The 19,683-nt window shown below is 41.0% G+C and overlaps 1 protein-coding gene across 3 annotated transcripts in view; it reads right to left on the reverse strand.

Moving 5' to 3' along the window:
- Positions 1–1,411: 1,411 nt before the first annotated feature.
- The window catches only part of VWA8 (von Willebrand factor A domain containing 8), a 678,220-nt gene continuing 659,948 nt past the window's right edge, over positions 1,412–19,683 (reverse strand). For all 3 annotated transcript variants that reach the window (XM_077483183.1, XM_077483182.1, XM_077483184.1), the window contains exons 43-46: positions 19,178–19,336; positions 5,073–5,171; positions 3,844–4,082; positions 1,412–2,815 (exon numbers count right to left, since the gene is read on the reverse strand). In XM_077483183.1, the coding sequence (XP_077339309.1) occupies positions 2,707–2,815; positions 3,844–4,082; positions 5,073–5,171; positions 19,178–19,336 (606 nt within the window). In that variant the 3' untranslated portion in view covers positions 1,412–2,706. The remainder of the gene's footprint in view (positions 2,816–3,843; positions 4,083–5,072; positions 5,172–19,177; positions 19,337–19,683) is intronic.

Consider the following 19,683-nt stretch of genomic DNA (forward strand, 5'->3'; position numbering starts at 1 on the left):
CAAATCTCAAAAAGTGGTAAGGTCTTTGGCCAGCCAAATGGTCCAGGGCTTAAGCGGTTAATAATGCTTCAAATGAAACCCCCTCATAATATCAATGGGTAGTCAAGGGATTGAAAAAATTGATACTCCTATGCTTGTCCGACACCTGAACAGTCAGGTATGTTCAGGTACCTGACATACACACCCCCCCCCCCCCGCAGCTGTCAGACGCTTTATTTATTTATACAGGGAGATCGGTGATTGTAACTCTCCCACCACCGCACCAATCATCCTGACTTCTCCTCTGGTCCCCATCCATATCCTCCACTGTGTTCTCTGTGTGCTCCAGTCCAGTCCCCCTCCATGTCCTCCTCCGTGCGCCCCCCCCCCCTGTCCTCCTCCCTTTGCTCCTCCGGTTCCCCCGTGTCCTCCTCCGGTCCCCCTCTGTGCTCCTCTGCCCTCCCCTGTCAGGATGGAGAGCAGAGGAAGGAGCCGGTATGTGTCATTTACCGGCTCCTTCCTTTTCTGAATGGACAGTCAGTGATTCTGTCCATTTATAACTGAGCATCATAAACCGATGCTTCAGTTTATGAATGGAGAAGAACCTTTGTCTTCTGTCCATTAATCCTCAGTGCAGCTGAGGCCGCAGAGAAAGGGACTGGGGAATCCGTGTCCTTAGTCCCTTTCCCTGTCTCAAAGGGGAGATGCCAGGGGTCTAACACCTCACCAAAGCCCCCCCCCCCCACAACAGGGTTGATTAAAAAAACAAAAACATTGTGATAACTAAATGTTTAAAAGTAAAATTGTACAAATGAATAATAAAAAATAAACACCAACACCCCCCCCCCCCCCCCGCAAAAAAAAGAACAACACAGTCCACACCTCATCAGAGCTGCATATTAGTGCCACTGTCACATGACATTAAAAAAGTATTGGTAATTGTATCGGTACTTGTACTCGGTCTTAAAAAAGTGATATCAGTGCAACCCTAAAAAGACAATCCCTTAACAGAGGCCAGGTCTGTCAGTTTATGTTCAAAATAGAAATATTAATTCTGGGTAGACTAGTCATTCTTTAATACACAACAGATATCAAAATTTTCTTTATTGGCCTTTGAAACAACTGTCTATCTTTGATTACTTTTGTCATCTGTAACATGTTAACACCAATAATGTGCTTGCCTTTAATTAGAGGTTAAAGTGTCTAAAAGATTTTAATCTCACTGAACATGAACTATGGTGACCAAAGCTATGAATATCAGTCCCTGCACTGCCCCGTGGTATTCAAGGGGTCAGCGGCAAAGAGCTGACATTCCAAAACAGGATGTACTTACTAACTCAGGTCACTTAGGAGCCAGACACCACATCAAACACACAAATAGCTTGCTAAATGTAAAGCGGCACACTGCATCCATCAATCACTAAGACAAAACTTCACTTTCAATTTTTTTTAATATATGATTGAGCAGAATAAAACAACAATTTGTAGATAATATTCATAAAAAATATGCATCATTTCATATATATCTGAAACTATACTGAATCAGATATATCAAATTTAATCAGTAAGAGCTGACCAAAATCATGGTAACAGTTATAAATATTAGTTTACAGATTATAAATTAATGTCATTCATTGCAATGTTTCTGTAATTTTTCTTAAAACCTATCACAGCCATTACTAGACAGCAGAATAAGGGTGCACTGTATTATGTATGACACCTCACCTGTCCCCACTGGACATTGAAATGCTTTTAGATGAATTACTGAATTCTTCGGAGTGCCAGAAAACTGTAAGCTAGGCTAACAGTTAAAAGGTTCTAGATATGTAGGGGTCTCCTGTTTGGATAAGATTTAGCAAAATAGTCTCTAAATGTTCTTGGCCATCTATTGGATTTAAAGTCATTTAAAATCAGGAAAATTCACTAGCAGTGAATGTTGGAATTACTGTTTTATAAATATACCCCTTAAAATGTTTGGAGTGTTTTTGTATAAACTGGGTATACACGTACAGAAAGTTGGTCAGTTCAGCAGGTACCAGCAGACTTTTGATACATGTATACCACTGTCTGTTGAACAAAAGCCAATCTAACGACTAAGCCAGTCTAAGAGTGGTATCCAAAAGCCAGTCTTAAGAGTGGTATCCTCTTTCTGCGACTGCCAGATGATTAATCTGTAGGGGAAAGATGTTCGTGGCTTGCTACACTGATTAACACACTCTGCACTGTCTTCTCCCCCCTCCAACATTTAATGTAAATGTAGAAGTTCAAAAGAAATATGTTAGAGTGGTATTTCAGAAGAGAACCACATCTGTAATTCTGCTGTAAAATTAGCAAAAATCCAGCTATATAGTATAAAAGACCTGGACATTTTTTTTCCTTTTACCAAAGCTGGAATATAATATTAAATGTTTTAGCACAATGGTTGTGAAAGGTTTTCTTTAAAATGAAAAAATATAACTGGACATCAGGCACAATGCTACTATTATATCACTAGTCAATGTTACTTTTTTTTCTCATCTAACGTACATTTCCTCCATAAGTAGCTAAAATTGCACAATCCAGTAAATATTACATGTTCTGCACTGAAAACAGAAAATTTTAAATAAGAACTCAATACTGAGCCTCCACTATAGACACATGGTGAATTGATTTAAATGGCATTATTTTAAAGAGCTGTTCTTTTGTCCGCATGTGACATCTTGTGTTTTGGAGATGGACACAACTTCCTTATGCAGTTGTCAACAAAGTAGATGTGAATATTTGCTGTAGGATCTGTGGAATCTGCTTGGTATCCATAGCAACAAAAGACCGACCCGCTGGAAGAGTTCTCTGAAGTCTGTGAGTTACAGGGAAAAGGGTGAGGATATTAGCATTGCAAATATCTTTACCATGGAAAGAAAGAAGAGGAAGGCTTTTACTTGTGCATTGATACTGCTAAATAGATAGATGTTATTCATTTGTCCAGTGAAAGAAAACATCTTGAATAGACCAGGGAAGTAAGTACTAGAACAAGTTGGTGTGACAGGAAGGGGGCACAATAACAAGAGCAAACCTTGGTACCCAACTCTCCAGTTGCTCTTTAAAAGGAATGGCTAGTGTTGAACTAAGAGCACTGGAGGACAAATGTAAAACAATTCACTAAAACCTAACATAAAGCCATTTAAATAATGTATTTCTATCATGGTACCGAAATTGGCTCCATAATTCAAAAGCAGGCACCCTGACTACAGATAACTCAAAAATCAAAAAAAAAAATCAAAATTCAATAAGCTCCAATATGCAATATTTACCAATTTCTAGTAGTGGTGATAGCTGGCCTGCCTGCTCCCATCTTCCATCATCTTCCTATTGACCAGTAAGTCTTGCCCATCATAGGGACAACCCAGCAGAAAGGTGAAGTAGGCAGCAGGGCAGACAAGTTATTAAATTGCAAAGAATTTTGTTTTTAATGTAGCATTTTCTGGATTCTCGTGAAACTAAAATTGTACAAACAGGCACCTGAAGGCTCTTGCATTTGACTTATTTCTGGAGCTAGTTTAGGTTATATAACAAATGTACTGTCATTGCTAAAAAAATAAATAGGTTAAAGGATATTCTAAAACATAGAGTGCCATGCATAAAAACGGCAAACTAAATATTTTCTTCAAACGTGTTCTAGATACAAAACAGTTGTCATCTATTTGGTTTGCTATGGGCAACACTAATACTTTTCTACACAAAAACATTATGTGAGTATACTTGCTACCTTTTGTCAGGGTCTGTGGCAGGTGAGCTATAGTGACATACACCCATGAGCAAACAGTATGGAAAGAGGAACCAACAGAGAAAAAGAAAACATGTTTTTGTTGATAGAAAACAACTTACCTTTCAGCTTGGTCTCCCAAAGATCCAATAAAAATAGCAAATGCATTAACTTGAGGATTAATAGTCAATGCTTGGGCAAACCTTGCTGGTGGTATACCATATCGTTCTAAATTGGCATCGCTCAAGACTATAACAAAATATTCATCTGCCTCCTCCTTGGCTATCTCCCGAATTGCATGTTCTGTAGCCTCCAAAGTGTAATCTCCACTCATACAAAACTGAGAGTGAGCATGCATAGTCTAAAAAAACAAAAACAAAGCATACAACACAACCATTTTAACAATTTAGGTAATTAGATTTTTCTGAATTAATACACACTTATGTAACATTTCAGAAGAACATTTGAAAGAAGATCTCAAAAGAAGCTTCATGACTCATGGCCCAGGTAAATTGGACTGCTCGGTATAGTTCTCACAGTACGTACCAAGCCTGAAGAATTATGGCAATTGCTTGATGCAATATTTCCCAAAACAATTTTGTCACAAATACCTACTGTATGTAACAAATGCTACTATAATATGCATCTTTCAAAAATGATTTAATTTCCATTGGTAAAATTATACTTACACAGATGTTCTTAGGTCTGTTTATTACTCACTGAACCTTAAGTGCACTGATGCTTCAACACCATTTACTAATGCCGCGTACAGACGATTGGAATTCCGGACAGAAAAAGACAGATGAGAGCTTTTCATCGGAAAATGCGACCGTGTGTATGCTCCATCGGAATTTAGCTGTCTGAATTTCCGCCAGCCAAAAATTGATAGCATGTTCTCAATTTTCCAGATGGAAAAAACTTTCTATTGGTAATTCCAGTCGCGTGTATGCAATTCCGACACGCCAAAAATCACGCATGCTCAGATTCAACTACGAGACAGAAGCTATTGGCTACTGGCTATTGAACTTCTTTTCTAGTGACGTTGTACCTGTTGTACGTCACTGCGTTATAATTGATCGGAATTTGATGTGACCGTGTGTAGGCAAGACAGCTTGGCCCGAATTCCGTCGGGAAAACCATCAGAGCTTCCGATCGTGTGTACGAGGCATAAGAGGTGAACTGTATTCAAACATAATGGGAATGTACCATGGGATCTGTAAAGGACCAGAGCCCCCAAGTGCCATAAATTATTTCTTGTGCACTGGATGAAAACAAGAAAAGATCTCGACACATTGGCTGACAAAAGCAGTGACTGGACTCTTTACAGCATTAAAACAATATGACTTTTCACCTTTAGAATATCCAGTCGCTGTTTATTGTTCTTTGGAATCTTCTCACTTCTCATGAATTCGATGTTATAACTATCCCCCGAATGTCCCGAAACATCATACTAGTGTGGAAAAATTATGTGAATATTCAGCAGAGGCAAAGCATAGGTAAACACAAGTCAATTAAATAAAGCCTACAACTTTAATTCCACTGGAGTTCAGAGCCTGATGTACGCAAAAGGCATACCAGAAGCAGATTTAGGAACATATTCTGTAAAAATAGACACTAACAATTTTTCAAACATTAATAACTTTAGTAGTTTGAGTTAAGTTAAGTTATGCAACACACATTTTCTGCATATCCTGCTATGTTATGGCAATACATTTTCTACCTATCTTATATATTCTGTATACAGCTATAGATTCATGGATTTTGAAATATAAACATTTGATGACTATATGCTCTGTATTCTTTCACTCTTATGGACTTCTGCCAGCTTGACTCTAAAGAAATTGCTGGGTAGAAAATCATTATAATTCATTGTCAGTTTTTTATTGCACACATTAGATGTTTTGTAATAATCACACGGCAGGCTGTCTAAAGATGGCCATACATGGAATGCAATTTGGACTTTTCAGCAGGGTCTGGCTGAATTTTGATCCATGTATGGGCAGGGTGGTTATACAGTAATCAACCTACCGATTGATGTCTGTACAGCCAGTATTGCTCATAGTGTATTCTGATGGCGGGGAAGTCACCTCGCTGCCAGAATACAATAGCTCAGCCAGAGGATTCCTCCATCCACCTCAAATGTGTGGATGGGAGGTCATCTATGACCTGTCTAAGGGTCACAAACATCTTAAGTAGATCATCTCTAGGCTCCTCTGATGTAAGAAAGTCTTTCAGTTTGGAAATTTAATGTAATACCAAACAGTTTTTCCATGTTAGTTTAATAGCAAGTGCTACTTATTTCTATGCATAAATTATTTTGGGTCACATCTGGTACATTGACCATGACAACTGAAACACTGCCCCAGACTTTATCAGTGTAAATAAACAATCACAGGCTTAAGAGGAACTTCACCCATTTTCACCCACTTTTAAGAGGAACTTCAACCAGAGTTCAGGTGGCAGAGGGAGGATGAATGGTACTTTCAGTTTTGAGTGAACATCCATTTAGCTTAGTAAACAGGTAATCAGTCATATATACCAAAGCTGCTGCATAATGGAGAGGTAGGTAGAATCTGAATAGTGCATGTTTTCTTTAACTGATAAGAGACCCTGAGTGTGTTAATATGTCCCAAAGATTTCATGTAAACTCCTAAGCTGAATCTCTTATAACTCGTTATTTCACCCCCACCAAAGTCCTTCTGCCAGTATATTCAGCAACCGGTTGTCATTTTCACAGTCAAATACTGCTCTGTGTAAATGATGCCTGCAAACAGTATTAGCTGTTCCTATTTAACAATCAAATGTCTTAATTACCCATAATTTCTTTCTCCTATTCTCCTGTTAAAATATACCTAAAGCCCAAAAAATTTTGTATTACCGCAGCATCATAGGCAATGACAACATTATTGCAGAATCAACAGACCCATAGTAATAATATAAACATTGCTTCGGGCCATAAGGGGTTCACAGGTCAGGAAGCTCAACTTGTTAAAAATAGATGTAACACTCTAATTATGGGAACGTAAAAATCAAAGCCATATATGATTGGCTACTGTCATATTTTTGAGTTCTTTCTATCTTTTATAAATCTAGGCTTCAGCAGAAAAAAAAACTATAAAAATATGATTTTTTTGTACTCACCCCCAAATTTTGTAAATTTTGGGTAAATACATTTCTGAAGGCGCTATTGACATAAAATTTTCACGACATGTGGGTAACAACCAATGCAAGTCACACATAAAAAGAAACTAAAACAAATACATTCAGAAATTAGGTTATGTGTAATAAAATGGAATGACACAGGGAAAAAGCATTGAACACACGAAGAAAGGGAGGTGTAAAAGACATGGAAAGCTAAGACACCAGCTGCAATCGATCAGTAATTAGAAAGCAATCCTGCCCTTTTTGTCAGTGCACATTTATATCAGTTGGTTCACAGTCTCCACTTACGGCCTATAAAAAGGTGTCTCATTACCAAGGTGTCACACAAGAAACATCTCATGATGGGTAAAAGCAAAGAGCACTCTCAAGACCTTTGCAGCCTTATTGTTGCACAACATACTGATGACATTGGTTACAGAAGGATTTCTAAAACTCTGAATGTTCCAGTGAGCACTGTTGGTGCCATAATCCGGAAACAGAAGAAGATAATTTCACCATAAACCAGCCACGACCAGGTTCTCCTCACAAGACTTCTGACAGAGGAGTGAAAATAGTTATCAGAAGAGTTGTCCAAGAGCCAAGGACTACTTGTGGAGAGCTTCAGAAAGACCTGGAATTAGCAGGTACAATGGTTTCAAAGAAAACAATAAGTAATGCACTCAACCACCATGGCCTGTATGTATGCTCACCACACAAAACTCAATCGCTTAAGAAAAAGCATGTTGAAGCTCGTTAAAGTTTGCTGCATGACATTTAGACAAGCCTGTGAAACAATGGGATAATATGGTCTGGTCAGATGAGACGAAAATTTAACTTTTTGGATGCCATAATACAAACCATGTTTGGAGGTCAAATGGCACATGGCGTATTACCCCAAAAACACCATACCAACAGGGAAGTTTGGAGGTATCAAAATTTATCAAGACATTCTTTTTTTTTTTTTTAAACAAGAAAGTACCAAGACATTCTTGATAAAAATCTGATGCCATCTACCAGGACTATGACAATGAAATGAGGGTGGACATTTCAGCAAAACAATGATCTCAAACACAAAGCCAAGGAAACTCTCAATAGGTTTAAAAGAAAGAAAATAAAGCTGCTACAATGGCCCAGCTCGACTCAAATTCAATAGAAAATCTATGGAAAAAACTAAAGATCAGCGTTCATAGAAGAGACTCACGAAACCTTCAAGATTTGAAGACTGTGTCGAAGAATGGGCCAAAAATAACACTTGCGCAATAGCGTGTTCAATACCTTTTCTGTTTCTTTGTATGTATGGATTACATGGGTTGTTGCCAACATGTGGTAAAAAAAGTAATGTCAATAGCACCTTTAGAAAGATATTTACCTAGAAAAATGGTGAAGTGTGCAATACTTATTTTACCCACTGTATCGGTGCAAATACTAGGAAAGGGGGAGGGAAAAAGCTGTATCCTCCAATGAAAACAAGCAAGAAGGATTTTATGGTGAGGACAAAAACTTGCCCCCTGTAGCACTTTACAACCAAGACATGCATTGGCTGAAGCTGCCACATTCACCTTGTAAAATTTGGTGAATGAATGAACAGATGATCAAGTGGCCGCTTTACAAACCTGTAAAATTGAAGCCTGATGACAGAAAGCCCAGGTAGAGTGGTAGAGTGTGCAATTACCAGAAAAATGGTTCTTTGTGCTTTATAGAATATGCTTGTACAATAGTTTGCTGTATCCAGTGTAAGAGTGCAGCTGTTGACATTGCAAGGCACTCTACAATCATGAACAGGGAGTCTGTCCTCCAAAAATAGGAATTTTATAACAGCCTACCTGTAAAATTATTTTCTTGGGGTATATCATGGGATACAGAGCCTTAATTAATAACTTAATGGGTATATAGGCACCTTCAGGTGATGGACACTAGTATATCCAAATCCAGAAAGTTCACTCCCTATATAACCCCTCCTCCTATCAGGAGTACCTCAGTTTTTGTAGCAAAGCAATATACTTAAACCCCCAAAAGATGGGATGGACCTCTGTGTCCCATGATGTACACCATAAAAAGGATTTTACAGGTAAGCTGCTATAAAAATCCTATTTTCTTTATCGTACATCGTGGGACACAGAGTCTTAATTAATAACTTAATGGGACGTCCCATAGCAATGCTATTTGAGGGGAGAGAGACACAACCCGCAGGGTACCCCCAGACTTGAGGACCTATACTGCTGCCTGCAGCACACTGTGCCCAAAGGCAATATCCTCAAACCTTACATCCACTTGATTAAACTTGGTGAATGTATGCACTGAAGACCAAGTTGCGGCCTTACAGATCTGAGCCATGGAGGCCTGGTGACACACTGCCCAAGAAGCACTAAACGCCCTGGTAGAGTGTGCCTTAACTTGAAAAGGGGGAATCTTACCCCTTAAATTATAAGTTTGAACTATAAGTTGCCGAATCCACTTAGTGGCAGTGGATTTCAACGCTGCCTGTCCTTTCTTAGGACCCTCTGGCAGAATAAATAAGAAATCAGTCTTATGAATCTGAGCAGTTGTCTTTAAATAGATTTTCACTGCTCTATGGCGCTCCTTTTGCAGCCTGTCAGAAGCTACATACAGAGCAGCCAGTTTAATTACAAGCTGACACACTCTGCAGCAGACTGAGAGGATGAGCTCACAGTGCCTCTCCTCACTACTTGTTAGAGGCACTGAGCTCAATGGACAGCTTGGAGCCTGCAGAGTTTGACAGGCAGCACCGCCTGTCAAACTCACCTATTGATTTCGATAGGGCCACGCTGCAACTGCAAGCCAAACTCGCTAGCAGCATAGTCCAACAATGTAAAACTACCATTCAGCAATGTAAAAAAAACAAAAACAAGGAGGTAGCAAGTAGCACCTCACGAAAGCCTGTCAGTTGCTGCTATACCACTAGTTGAAAAGCAATCCACCACAGATCACTTTTCAGAGGGCAGTAAGCATTACCTCAAATGTGAAAGAAAGTTGAAGCACATCATCAATTTCACATTCACCACCAACCAGGTCACTCCCCAGCCACTTCCCATGTGAGCCACCTCCCTTCAACTTATATCACAGGTGACCATTTCCCATCGTGCAGATGACAGACCCTACTCCAAAAGATATCACCCCCAGTTACTCCCCCCACCCGCGTATTGATATCCCTCCATTACCACCTCACACCCCCCTACTGACAAACCTCTCTCCCCAGCCTGTCCCCACACACCCCTCCACCGGCTGACCTGTGGATGGGGGAATCACTCCCGCAGTGTTATTGTGTTCTGCCAGTGGGGAGCCTACCCATACAATACAATCATCAGTGTTGCTAACTATAGCTGGCAGCACTAATTGTTTTGGGAAAAACCTGACAGGCTGGTTGTACTCAAGTCTATTAATAGATTGACTTGTGTACAACCAGCTAGCCCATAAATAGATTCAATGTGGCTGGTCTCTGCTTACTTGGCTTCATTTCAATCCATGTATGGCCCACTTAACCACTTCACAGTCCCTAAACATCCTTCCACAAACCTTTACATTTTTCATTTGCAGATTCCTTCATCCTCCTCACCTGTACATAGTGCTCACTGTCATACCCTCCAAATTCCTCTCCTATACATAGTGCCCGCTGTCATACACTTCTCTCGTTTACATATTGCTCACTGTCATATCCTCCACACTCCTCTCCTGTACATACCATCCACTGTCATATCCTCCACACTCCTCTCTTGTACATACAGCCCACTATCATACCATCCACACTCCTCTCCTGTACATACTGCTCACTGTCATAACCTCCACACTCCTCTCCTGTACATACCATCCACTGTCATATCCTCCACACTCCTCTCTTGTACATACAGCCCACTATCATACCATCCACACTCCTCTCCTGTACATACTGCTCACTGTCATAACCTCCACACTCCTCTCCTGTACAAACCGCCCAATGTCATACCCTCCACACATCTCCCCTATACATAGTGCCCCCTGGAATACCCCCAACAATCCTCTCCTGTACATACTGACCACTGTCAAATACTTCTCTCCTGTACATAGTGCCCACTATCATACCCTCCACATTCCTCTCCTGTACATACTGCTCACTGTCATACCCTCCACACTCCTCTCCTGTACATACTGCCCACTGTCATACCCTCTACACTCCTCTCCTGTACATAGTGCCTGCTGTCATACCCTCCACACTCCTCTCCTGTACATACTGCTCACTGTCATACCCTTCACCATTATCTCCTGTACATACTGCCCCCTGTCATACCCTCAGCACTCCTCTCTTGTACATACTGCCCACTATCATACCCCCACTCCTCTCCTGTACATACTGCCCACTGTCATACCCTCCACATTCCTCTCCTGTACTTACTGCTCAGTATCATACTATCCACACTCCTCTCCTGTACATACTGCCCACTGTCATACTCTTCACACTTCTCTCCTGTACATGCTGCCCACTTTCAAAAACTCCTCTAGTGTACATAGTGCCGGCTGTCATACCCTCCACACTCCTCTCCTGTACATACCGCCCACTGTGATACTCTCCACACTCCTCTTCTGTACATACCATCCGCTGTCATATTCTCCACACTCCTCTCCTGTACATACTGCACCCATAATACTTTCCACACTCCTCTTCTGTACATGCTGCCCCTATTATACCCTCCAAATTCCTCTCCTGTACATAGTGCCCACTGTCAACCCTCCACACAGCTCTGCTGTGCATATCACCCACTGTCATATCCCCACACTCCTCTCCTGTACATAGTGCCCACTGTAATAACCTCCATACTACTCCCCTATTCATCTTACCCACAAAAACAATTCTTTAAAATTATATTGAATATCCTCAATGTTACCAGCTCTAATATGGGCACACTTTTGTTAGTTAAACTAAAGCAAATCTCAGTCCTCATATTTGTTCTGCCCAATATTAGTACTCATTTAATTTTGTGATTACTATTGTGCTGTATAGATGAACATAGGGATGTCAGCTGCTCTAAATATACAGTGCCTTGCGAAAGTATTCGGCCCCCTTGAACTTTTCAACCTTTTGCCACATTTCAGGCTTCAAACATAAAGATATAACATTTTTATTTTTTGTGAAGAATCACCAACAAGTGGGACACAATTGTGAAGTGGAACGAAATCTATTGGATTTTTGAAACTTTTTTAACTAATAAAAAAATGAAAAGTGGGGCGTGCAAAATTATTCGGCCCCCTTGCGTTAATACTTTGTAGAGCCACCTTTTGCTGCGATTACAGCTGCAAGTCGCTTGGGGTATGTCTCTATCAGTTTTGCACATTGAAAGACTGAAATTTTTGCCCATTCTTCCTTGCAAAACAGCTCGAGCTCAGTGAGGTTGGATGGAGAGCGTTTGTGAACAGCAGTTTTCATCCCTTTCCACTGATTCTCGATTGGATTCAGGTCTGGACTTTGACTTGGCCATTCTAACACCTGGATACGTTTATTTGTGAACCATTCCTTTGTAGATTTTGCTGTATGTTTGGGATCATTGTCTTGTTGGAAGATAAATCTATGTCCCAGTTTCAGGTCTTTTGCAGACTCCAACAGGTTTTCATCCAGAATGGTCCTGTATTTGGCTGCATCCATCTTCCCCTCAATTTTAACCATCTTCCTTGTCCCTGCTGAAGAAAAGCAGGCCCAAACCATGATGCTGCCACCACCATGTTTGACAGTGGGGATGGTGTGTTGAGGGTGATGAGCTGTGTTGCTTTTACGCCAAACATATCGTTTTGCATTGTGGGCAAAAAGTTGGATTTTGGTTTCATCTGACCAGAGCACCTTCTTCCACATGTTTGGTGTGTCTCCCAGGTGGCTTGTGGCAAACTTTAGACGAGACTTTTTATGGATATCTTTGAGAAATGGCTTTCTTCTTGCCACTCTTCCATAAAGGCCCGATTTGTGCAGTGTACGACTGATTGTTGTCCTATGGACAGACTTTCCCACTTCAGCTGTAGTTCTCTGCAGTTCATCCAGAGTGATCATGGGTCTCTTGGCTGCATCTCTGATCAGTCTTCTCCTTGTCTGAGCTGAAAGTTTAGAGGGACGGCCAGGTCTTGGTAGATTTGCAGTGGTCTGATACTCCTTCCATTTCAAAATGATCGCTTGCACAGTGCTCCTTGGGATGTTTAAAGCTTGGGAAATCTTTTTGTATCCAAATCCGGCTTTAAACTTCTCCACAACAGTATTATGGACCTGCCTGGTGTGTTCCTTGGTCTTCATGATGCTCTCTGCGCTTTCAACAGAACCCTGAGACTATCACAGAGCAGGTGCATTTTTACAGAGACTTGATTACACACAGGTGGATTCTATTTATCACCATCAGTCATTTAGGACAACATTGGATCATTCAGAGATCCTCGATGAACTTCTGGAGTGAGTTTGCTGCACTGAAAGTAAAGGGGCCGAATAATTTTGCACGCACCACTTTTCAGTTTTTTATTTGCTAAAAAAGTTTCAATTATCCAATAGATTTCGTTCCACTTCACAATCGTGTCCCACTTGTTGGTGATTCTTCACAAAAAATTTAAATTTTATATCTTTATGTTTGAAGCCTGAAATGTGGTAAAAGGTTGAAAAGTTCAAGGGGGCCGAATACTTTTGCAAGGCACTGTACCACTTATAAAAAAGATGTCCCTGAAAATATTTTTGAAATGTTGGCAACTATGCACTTGGGCACTGCCCAAGGGCCACTGGGTCAGTAGGGGGCCCTATGAGAAGCTCCTGGGATCCTGTGATATTAAAGCGGTAGTAAACTTTGCTAACATTACTACTTTTTAGAGGCTCTGAAGTAGGTTATGCCATAATGTACAAGCATGCACAGCATATTAGCACATTAGCGTACACTTGACTCTCAGACTGAGCCCTCCAACGCTGAGCTGTGATCAACCCGGCAGGTCCCGAACGCTTCTATCTTCACCTGGTCTTCCTTCCGGGTTCGCATCCTCTCTCATATCCCCCCTCTCTCTCTCTCTCTCTCTCATCCTCCCTCCCTTACCCCTCACCCCTCTCTCTTCCGCTTTCTCTCATCTTCCCTCTCTCAATTTAATTAAATTTGATCGTTCTTACGGGCGGCGGGGGGGGGACACACCCCCCCCCCCGCCGCCGCCCTCCGATGCTTGTACCCACTCACCGCTTCCATCGGTGAGTTGGTCACAGGATCCGCCGGCCCCCGCAAGTTACCATAGAGATTTCCGGTGGACCAGATCGTCCCCGGAGTCTCTATGATCGTTCGGAGGCCGGACGCAATGTTATGGCATCACGCCCCGGCCTCTGTATTCAAATTAACGGCGCCGATTTGGCTAGGAAGCCAGGATCGTTTTTTTTTTGGGGGGGGGATTTTATTCTTTCCAGCCTAGAGGTGAGATATGGGGTCTTATTGACCCCATATCTCATTGTAAATATGTCCAATCGTGCCATATTCTTATTACAAGGGATGTTTACATTGAACGGTGTTCAAACCACACATGTGAGGTATCGCCGCGAACGTTAGAGCGAGAGAAATAATTCTAGCTCTAGACCTCCTCTGTAACCCAAAACATGTAACCAGTAAAAAAAATTAAAGCATCGCCTATGGGGATTTTTAAATACCAAAGTTTGGCGCCATTCCACGAGCGCGTGCAATTTTGAAGCGTGACATGTTGGGTATCTATTTACTCGGCATATCCTCCTCTTTCATTATGCAAAAAAATTGGGCTAACTTTACTTTTTTTTTTTTAAGCATGAAACTGTTTTTTTTCTGAAAAAACGTGTTCGAAAAATTGCTGTGCAAATACCGTGCGAGATAAAAAGTTGCACCGACCGCCATTGTATTATCTAGGGCAGTGATGGCGAACCTTGGCACCCCAGGTGTTTTGGAACTACATTTCCCATGATGCTCGGCTACACTGCAGAGTGCATGAGCATCATGGGAAATGTAGTTCCAAAACATCTGGAGTGCCAAGGTTCGCCATCACTGCTCTAGGGTCTTTGCTAAAAAAAAACATATATAATGTTTGGGGGTTCTATGTAATTTTCTAGCAAAGATAGGAATTTTACATGTAGGAGAGAAATGTCAGAATTGGCCTGGGCGCGAAGTGGTTAATTTTACAAAAAGCCTCACCAAAATCCTCAGCACCAGGCCCATGATGTTCTTAATCCAGGCCTGGGCCACAGTGATAGTTGTATAATGTCTTTGTTCGGGAGGAGAGCTGACATCAACTTTAGCAAAAAGGAGCATTTTAGACAACTTTATAATTATGCAGTATTAAATATGCTGGCTTGCAGGACAACACCACCACATCAGATACCCTGTGCGCTGAGGTGATGGAGTAGAAACAGCTGTAGAGGGGTTTTTGTCACCAGCAAGGGACATTTTGTTTTTTAGTGCACCTAATGTCCAACTGCTCCAGGTTGCAATAAACTCAGTAGAAGATTATTTAAATTATAATTTTAATTATTTAAATTTTTCCATTCTTATATTTAACCACCTTCTAAACAGTGGCTCAATGGAAAGGATTGAGGCCAATCAATGCCCAAGTTCCTATGTGAACTGTTGTCAATTGTTCAATGTCCTCTGCAGCATGTGGTACAATATCTCAGAAACATACAACTTATTAAAGCAAAATAACTGTGGTAAATACACCCATACTGGATCTCTTTTATACTTATTTCAGTTTTGTACATTTTACAGCTTGGGAAAGTGGTAAAGTTTACATTTTTTCAAGACTTGCCACTTCACCAGTAAGCATTTTCCCTTTGAAATGCCAGATCTAAACTAAATAAAATCTCCACCCGAACTGCAAAAAATCCTCCTTATCTAAGCCTACACGGTTTTCTAATGTACTTACAAAATCCCTGATAAAGGCTCAGTCAGTTTTTAGTTGAATCAATATGTTTGTATAAAGGACATAAACTGAATTTTCTTTTTCTTTCCATAAAGCCCTTCTCTCTGCTTTCATTCCTTCCTAGTTATTCCCACAATCTTATAAAATGGCTGCACAGTCATTCCTGACATGTAGACAGGAGGGCTGCACAGTACTTTATCCAATATGGAAAATTTTCAGTCAGAATGTAGTTATGGTCCATGACACAAATTCTTACTCTTTGTAATTCTCCGGTGTACCCCTGAACTGTGTACAGTACTGCCCAAATGTAAAAAAATATTTACTTTGTTCTAAAATACAAAATTGCACAAAATTTAATGATCTTTTATGGGTATGTTATAGGTGCCTCATGGTATCTTCAGAAATATCACTGATTGTTAAAGTGTTTGTTATTTTTATATAAAAAAAAAAACGAGACTGTACAAACATATTACCTCCTCTGTTGCAGTGGATGTGCACAGAGCAGCCTGGATTCTCCTCTTCTCGGGTCCCTCTTCTTTGCTACTGGCCCCTCCTTCCTGTTGAGTGACCCCACAGCATGCAGCTTACCATGGGGGTACCCGAGCTAAGTCACAGCTCCGTGTATCCATTCAGACACAGAGCCCTGTCCCCTCTTTCTTCTGATTGGCTAGCTGACTTTGTTTGGCAGCAGCTGGAGCCAATGGCGCTGCTGCTGTGTCTCAGCTAAACAAGAGGGAGAATCTTGGATCGCTGAGACACTCGTTGATATCGCTGGACAGAGAGGAACCACAGGTAAGTGTTAGGGGGACTGCTGCACACAGAAGGCTTTTTATCTTCATGAATAGAATGCATGAAGATAAAAATCTTTCTGCCTTTACAACTCCTTTAATGTTGTTGTGGTTGATATCATTGCATATGCCTGTGTGCAATGCTGGTTCACCCACCTTAAGGTGTCACTAAAGGATATCCTCCATACAAACAAAATCATCCATACACATCTTCATTGTGTACTACTCAATGGCCCTGTAATCAATTTTCATACAATAATTTCCTGTGTTTTTCAGCCTCCTTGTAATGTCATTCCCTGAGCTACTGAACCCCCCCCCCCCACCCTTTTGTTTGTTTGGAGAAAGAGGTGCACATTATTTGTGGTCATGTGCACTGCTCTATGCACACTACACATCATATAGTTCATAAACCCAAGACCATCTCAGCAGCGAGTAAGTGAGAGTGGTTACATTTCTACATAAAGTGGGACCATGTAGTACCAACATAGCCACCCTCTACCAGGAAGTCGGATCACAAGAGCTAAAAAAAACAACAACAAAAAAAACGGTTTGGAGATTTGGAGAAGGCCAAGAGCAATAGAAGGTCATTTTGGGGTAAAGAATATAATATATACCTAAAAGATAAGGTCACCTTACATAACATGTTATAAGTTAGACCCACATTTAGGCTGTGACAAGTAACGGTCCTCCCGCCCAGCGGCAGCCAGTGAGGGATCCACTCCCCGCACCTGCTGTCACAATTCAAAAACAGCGTGGCTGTGCAGGCTTCACCCACACAGCCACATCATTCGTTCACAGCAATGTGTGAACAAGTGAATTACAAGTACTGTCTGTCACTGTGGCAGACGTCTTTTTTTTTCCTAATGCGAAGGCGCTGTTGACAGCTCTCATAAGTCATTGATTTCTGCTGCTCTTCAGTAACTGTCTGCCCATATGGAAGATGCAAAAAGTCCAGAAATTCAATATAAGAGAAAGAGAGAGCCACCGCTCCAGGCCAATCCACTAGGATAATAGCTTGATTTCCAGGTAAAGAGTCCCAGGTGCTGGCTAATGCACAAGCAGATAGGAAGGGAAGAAACTCTGGACAGCCGCACTCTGGATGGAATCTGTAGTAACTTGTAGCTCATAGCTATGAGTAAGCACTGATTTCAGTGTAAATGCATCAGTATTTTTTGTTCTATGTTCTCTTTTGCTGTGGTTCATGTGATGTAATTTTTACTTGAAAAATAAAGGCACAAGTTACTACAGATTCCATCCGGAGTGCAGCTGTCCAGAGTTTCTTCCCTTCCTATCTACTTGCCCATATGGAAGAGTCATCTGTAGGAGCCTAACAATGCACCTGCAATCTGACGATTGTGGGTGAAATACTCTGCAAACGCCTAAGAAAAAAACAATAAATGCACGATTTTTTGACCTAAAAAAAATATGTGCCTTATTATTTAACTGGTTCCCGACCGGCGCACGCCGATCTACGTCGGCAGAATGGCACGGGCAGGCATATTGGCGTACAGGTATGTCCAATCTTTAATCCTGCCCTGCTGATCGGGACCCCCGTGAGTCCGGTCACGGGTCCCGCAGACTCGATCGCCGCGGGCATACCCGCGATCATCTCACGGGGCAGCTGAACGGAAAAATGCAGTTGTAAACAGCATTTCCCCATTCTGCCTAGCAACTAGTGACGCTGATCTCTGCTCCATGTGATTGGAGCAGAGATCAGTGTTCACTAAATGAAAGCCCAGCCCCCCACAGTTAGTAACACACCCCTAGGAACACTTAACCCCTACACTGCCACCCACTGGTTAACCCCTTCACTGCCATTTACACAGGAATCACTGCATTTATATAGCAGTGATTGCTGTATAAATGACAATGGTCCCAAAAATGTGTCAAAAATGTCCGATGTGTCTGCCATAATGTCGCAGTCACAATAAAAATCGCTGTTCGCCACCATTGCTAGTAAAAAAAAAAATTATTAATAAAAATGCCATAAAACTATCCTCTATTTTGTAAGCGCTATAACTTTTGCACAAACCAATCAATAAATTGCTTATTGCAATTTTTTTTACCAAAAATATGTAGAATAATACGTATCGGCCTAAACTGAGGGAAAAAAATGTTTTTTTATATATTTTTGGGGGATATTTATTATAACAAAAAGTAAAAAATAATGAGTTTTTTTTCAAAATTGTCGCTTTATTTTTGTTTATAGCGCAAAAAATAAAAACCGCAGGGGTGATCAAATACCACCAAAAGAAAGCTCTATTTGTGGGGAAAAAAGGACGCCAATTTTGTTTGGGAGCCACGTCGCATGACCACGCAATTGTCAGTTAAAATGAAGCAGTGCCGAATCGCAAAAAGTGGTCTGGTCTTTGACCAGCAAAATGGTCCGGGGCTGAAGTGGTTAAAATTTTTTTTTAAGAGTATAAAGTTATATTTATAAAACTGACCTTGTCTCTCCTGCCAAACCCTCTTCAGGCAAAGGAGTTAAAGAAAATGTCATGTATAACCATAGATTATAGGCTGTGTTTTGTTTTTTTATCCTAACGACAGTCAAACTGAATCACATTCCTGTTTATGAATAATGCTCCTTGAAAAAATCAGGTTTTCCAAGATGAGTATGCTGGACAATCATGACTCTGTTCTTTCTCTTTGTAATTACCTTGAACTTATGCTCATAATTTTCAAATGCTTCCATTAGCATGCACGTGGCTTCCATGGAGCGCTCCAGCCTGCCATCCACCCCATTAAATCGATACATGCTGCCAGACACATCTACCAGAAGACGAAGCCTTTTTGGCTTCTGCTGAGGACTTCCAACCTGTAAAAGGAGACAGAGCATATGAGAAAAAAAACGTAAAGTTTTTCATCTAATACTACAGATTTATATGATCATAGCAGCCTTCTTCCATTGTACACTGTAGGTTTGTTTCAATTTGATTGCTGGATGTGAAAAATCTTTTAGTACTGGCCTTTTTTTACTGTATGTAATCCACGGTTGGGTTTTTGATAACGGAGAGTGGAAATTTCGTTGCAGGTTGTGGTATTGGGCCTGTGGTACTTCACGAAGTTCTCTCTGTATTCTGTGACTGGAGGAGAACCTGTCATGTGACTTTGTCAGTCACTTTTATTTAAAACAATAATATGGCTGTGGTAAGGTCATATCTT

The sequence above is a fragment of the Lithobates pipiens genome, unplaced genomic scaffold, assembly GCF_037356315.1.
Source record: "Lithobates pipiens isolate NorthernLeopardFrog02 unplaced genomic scaffold, aLitPip1_a1.2 Scaffold_16, whole genome shotgun sequence".
Lineage (NCBI taxonomy): Eukaryota > Metazoa > Chordata > Amphibia > Anura > Ranidae > Lithobates > Lithobates pipiens.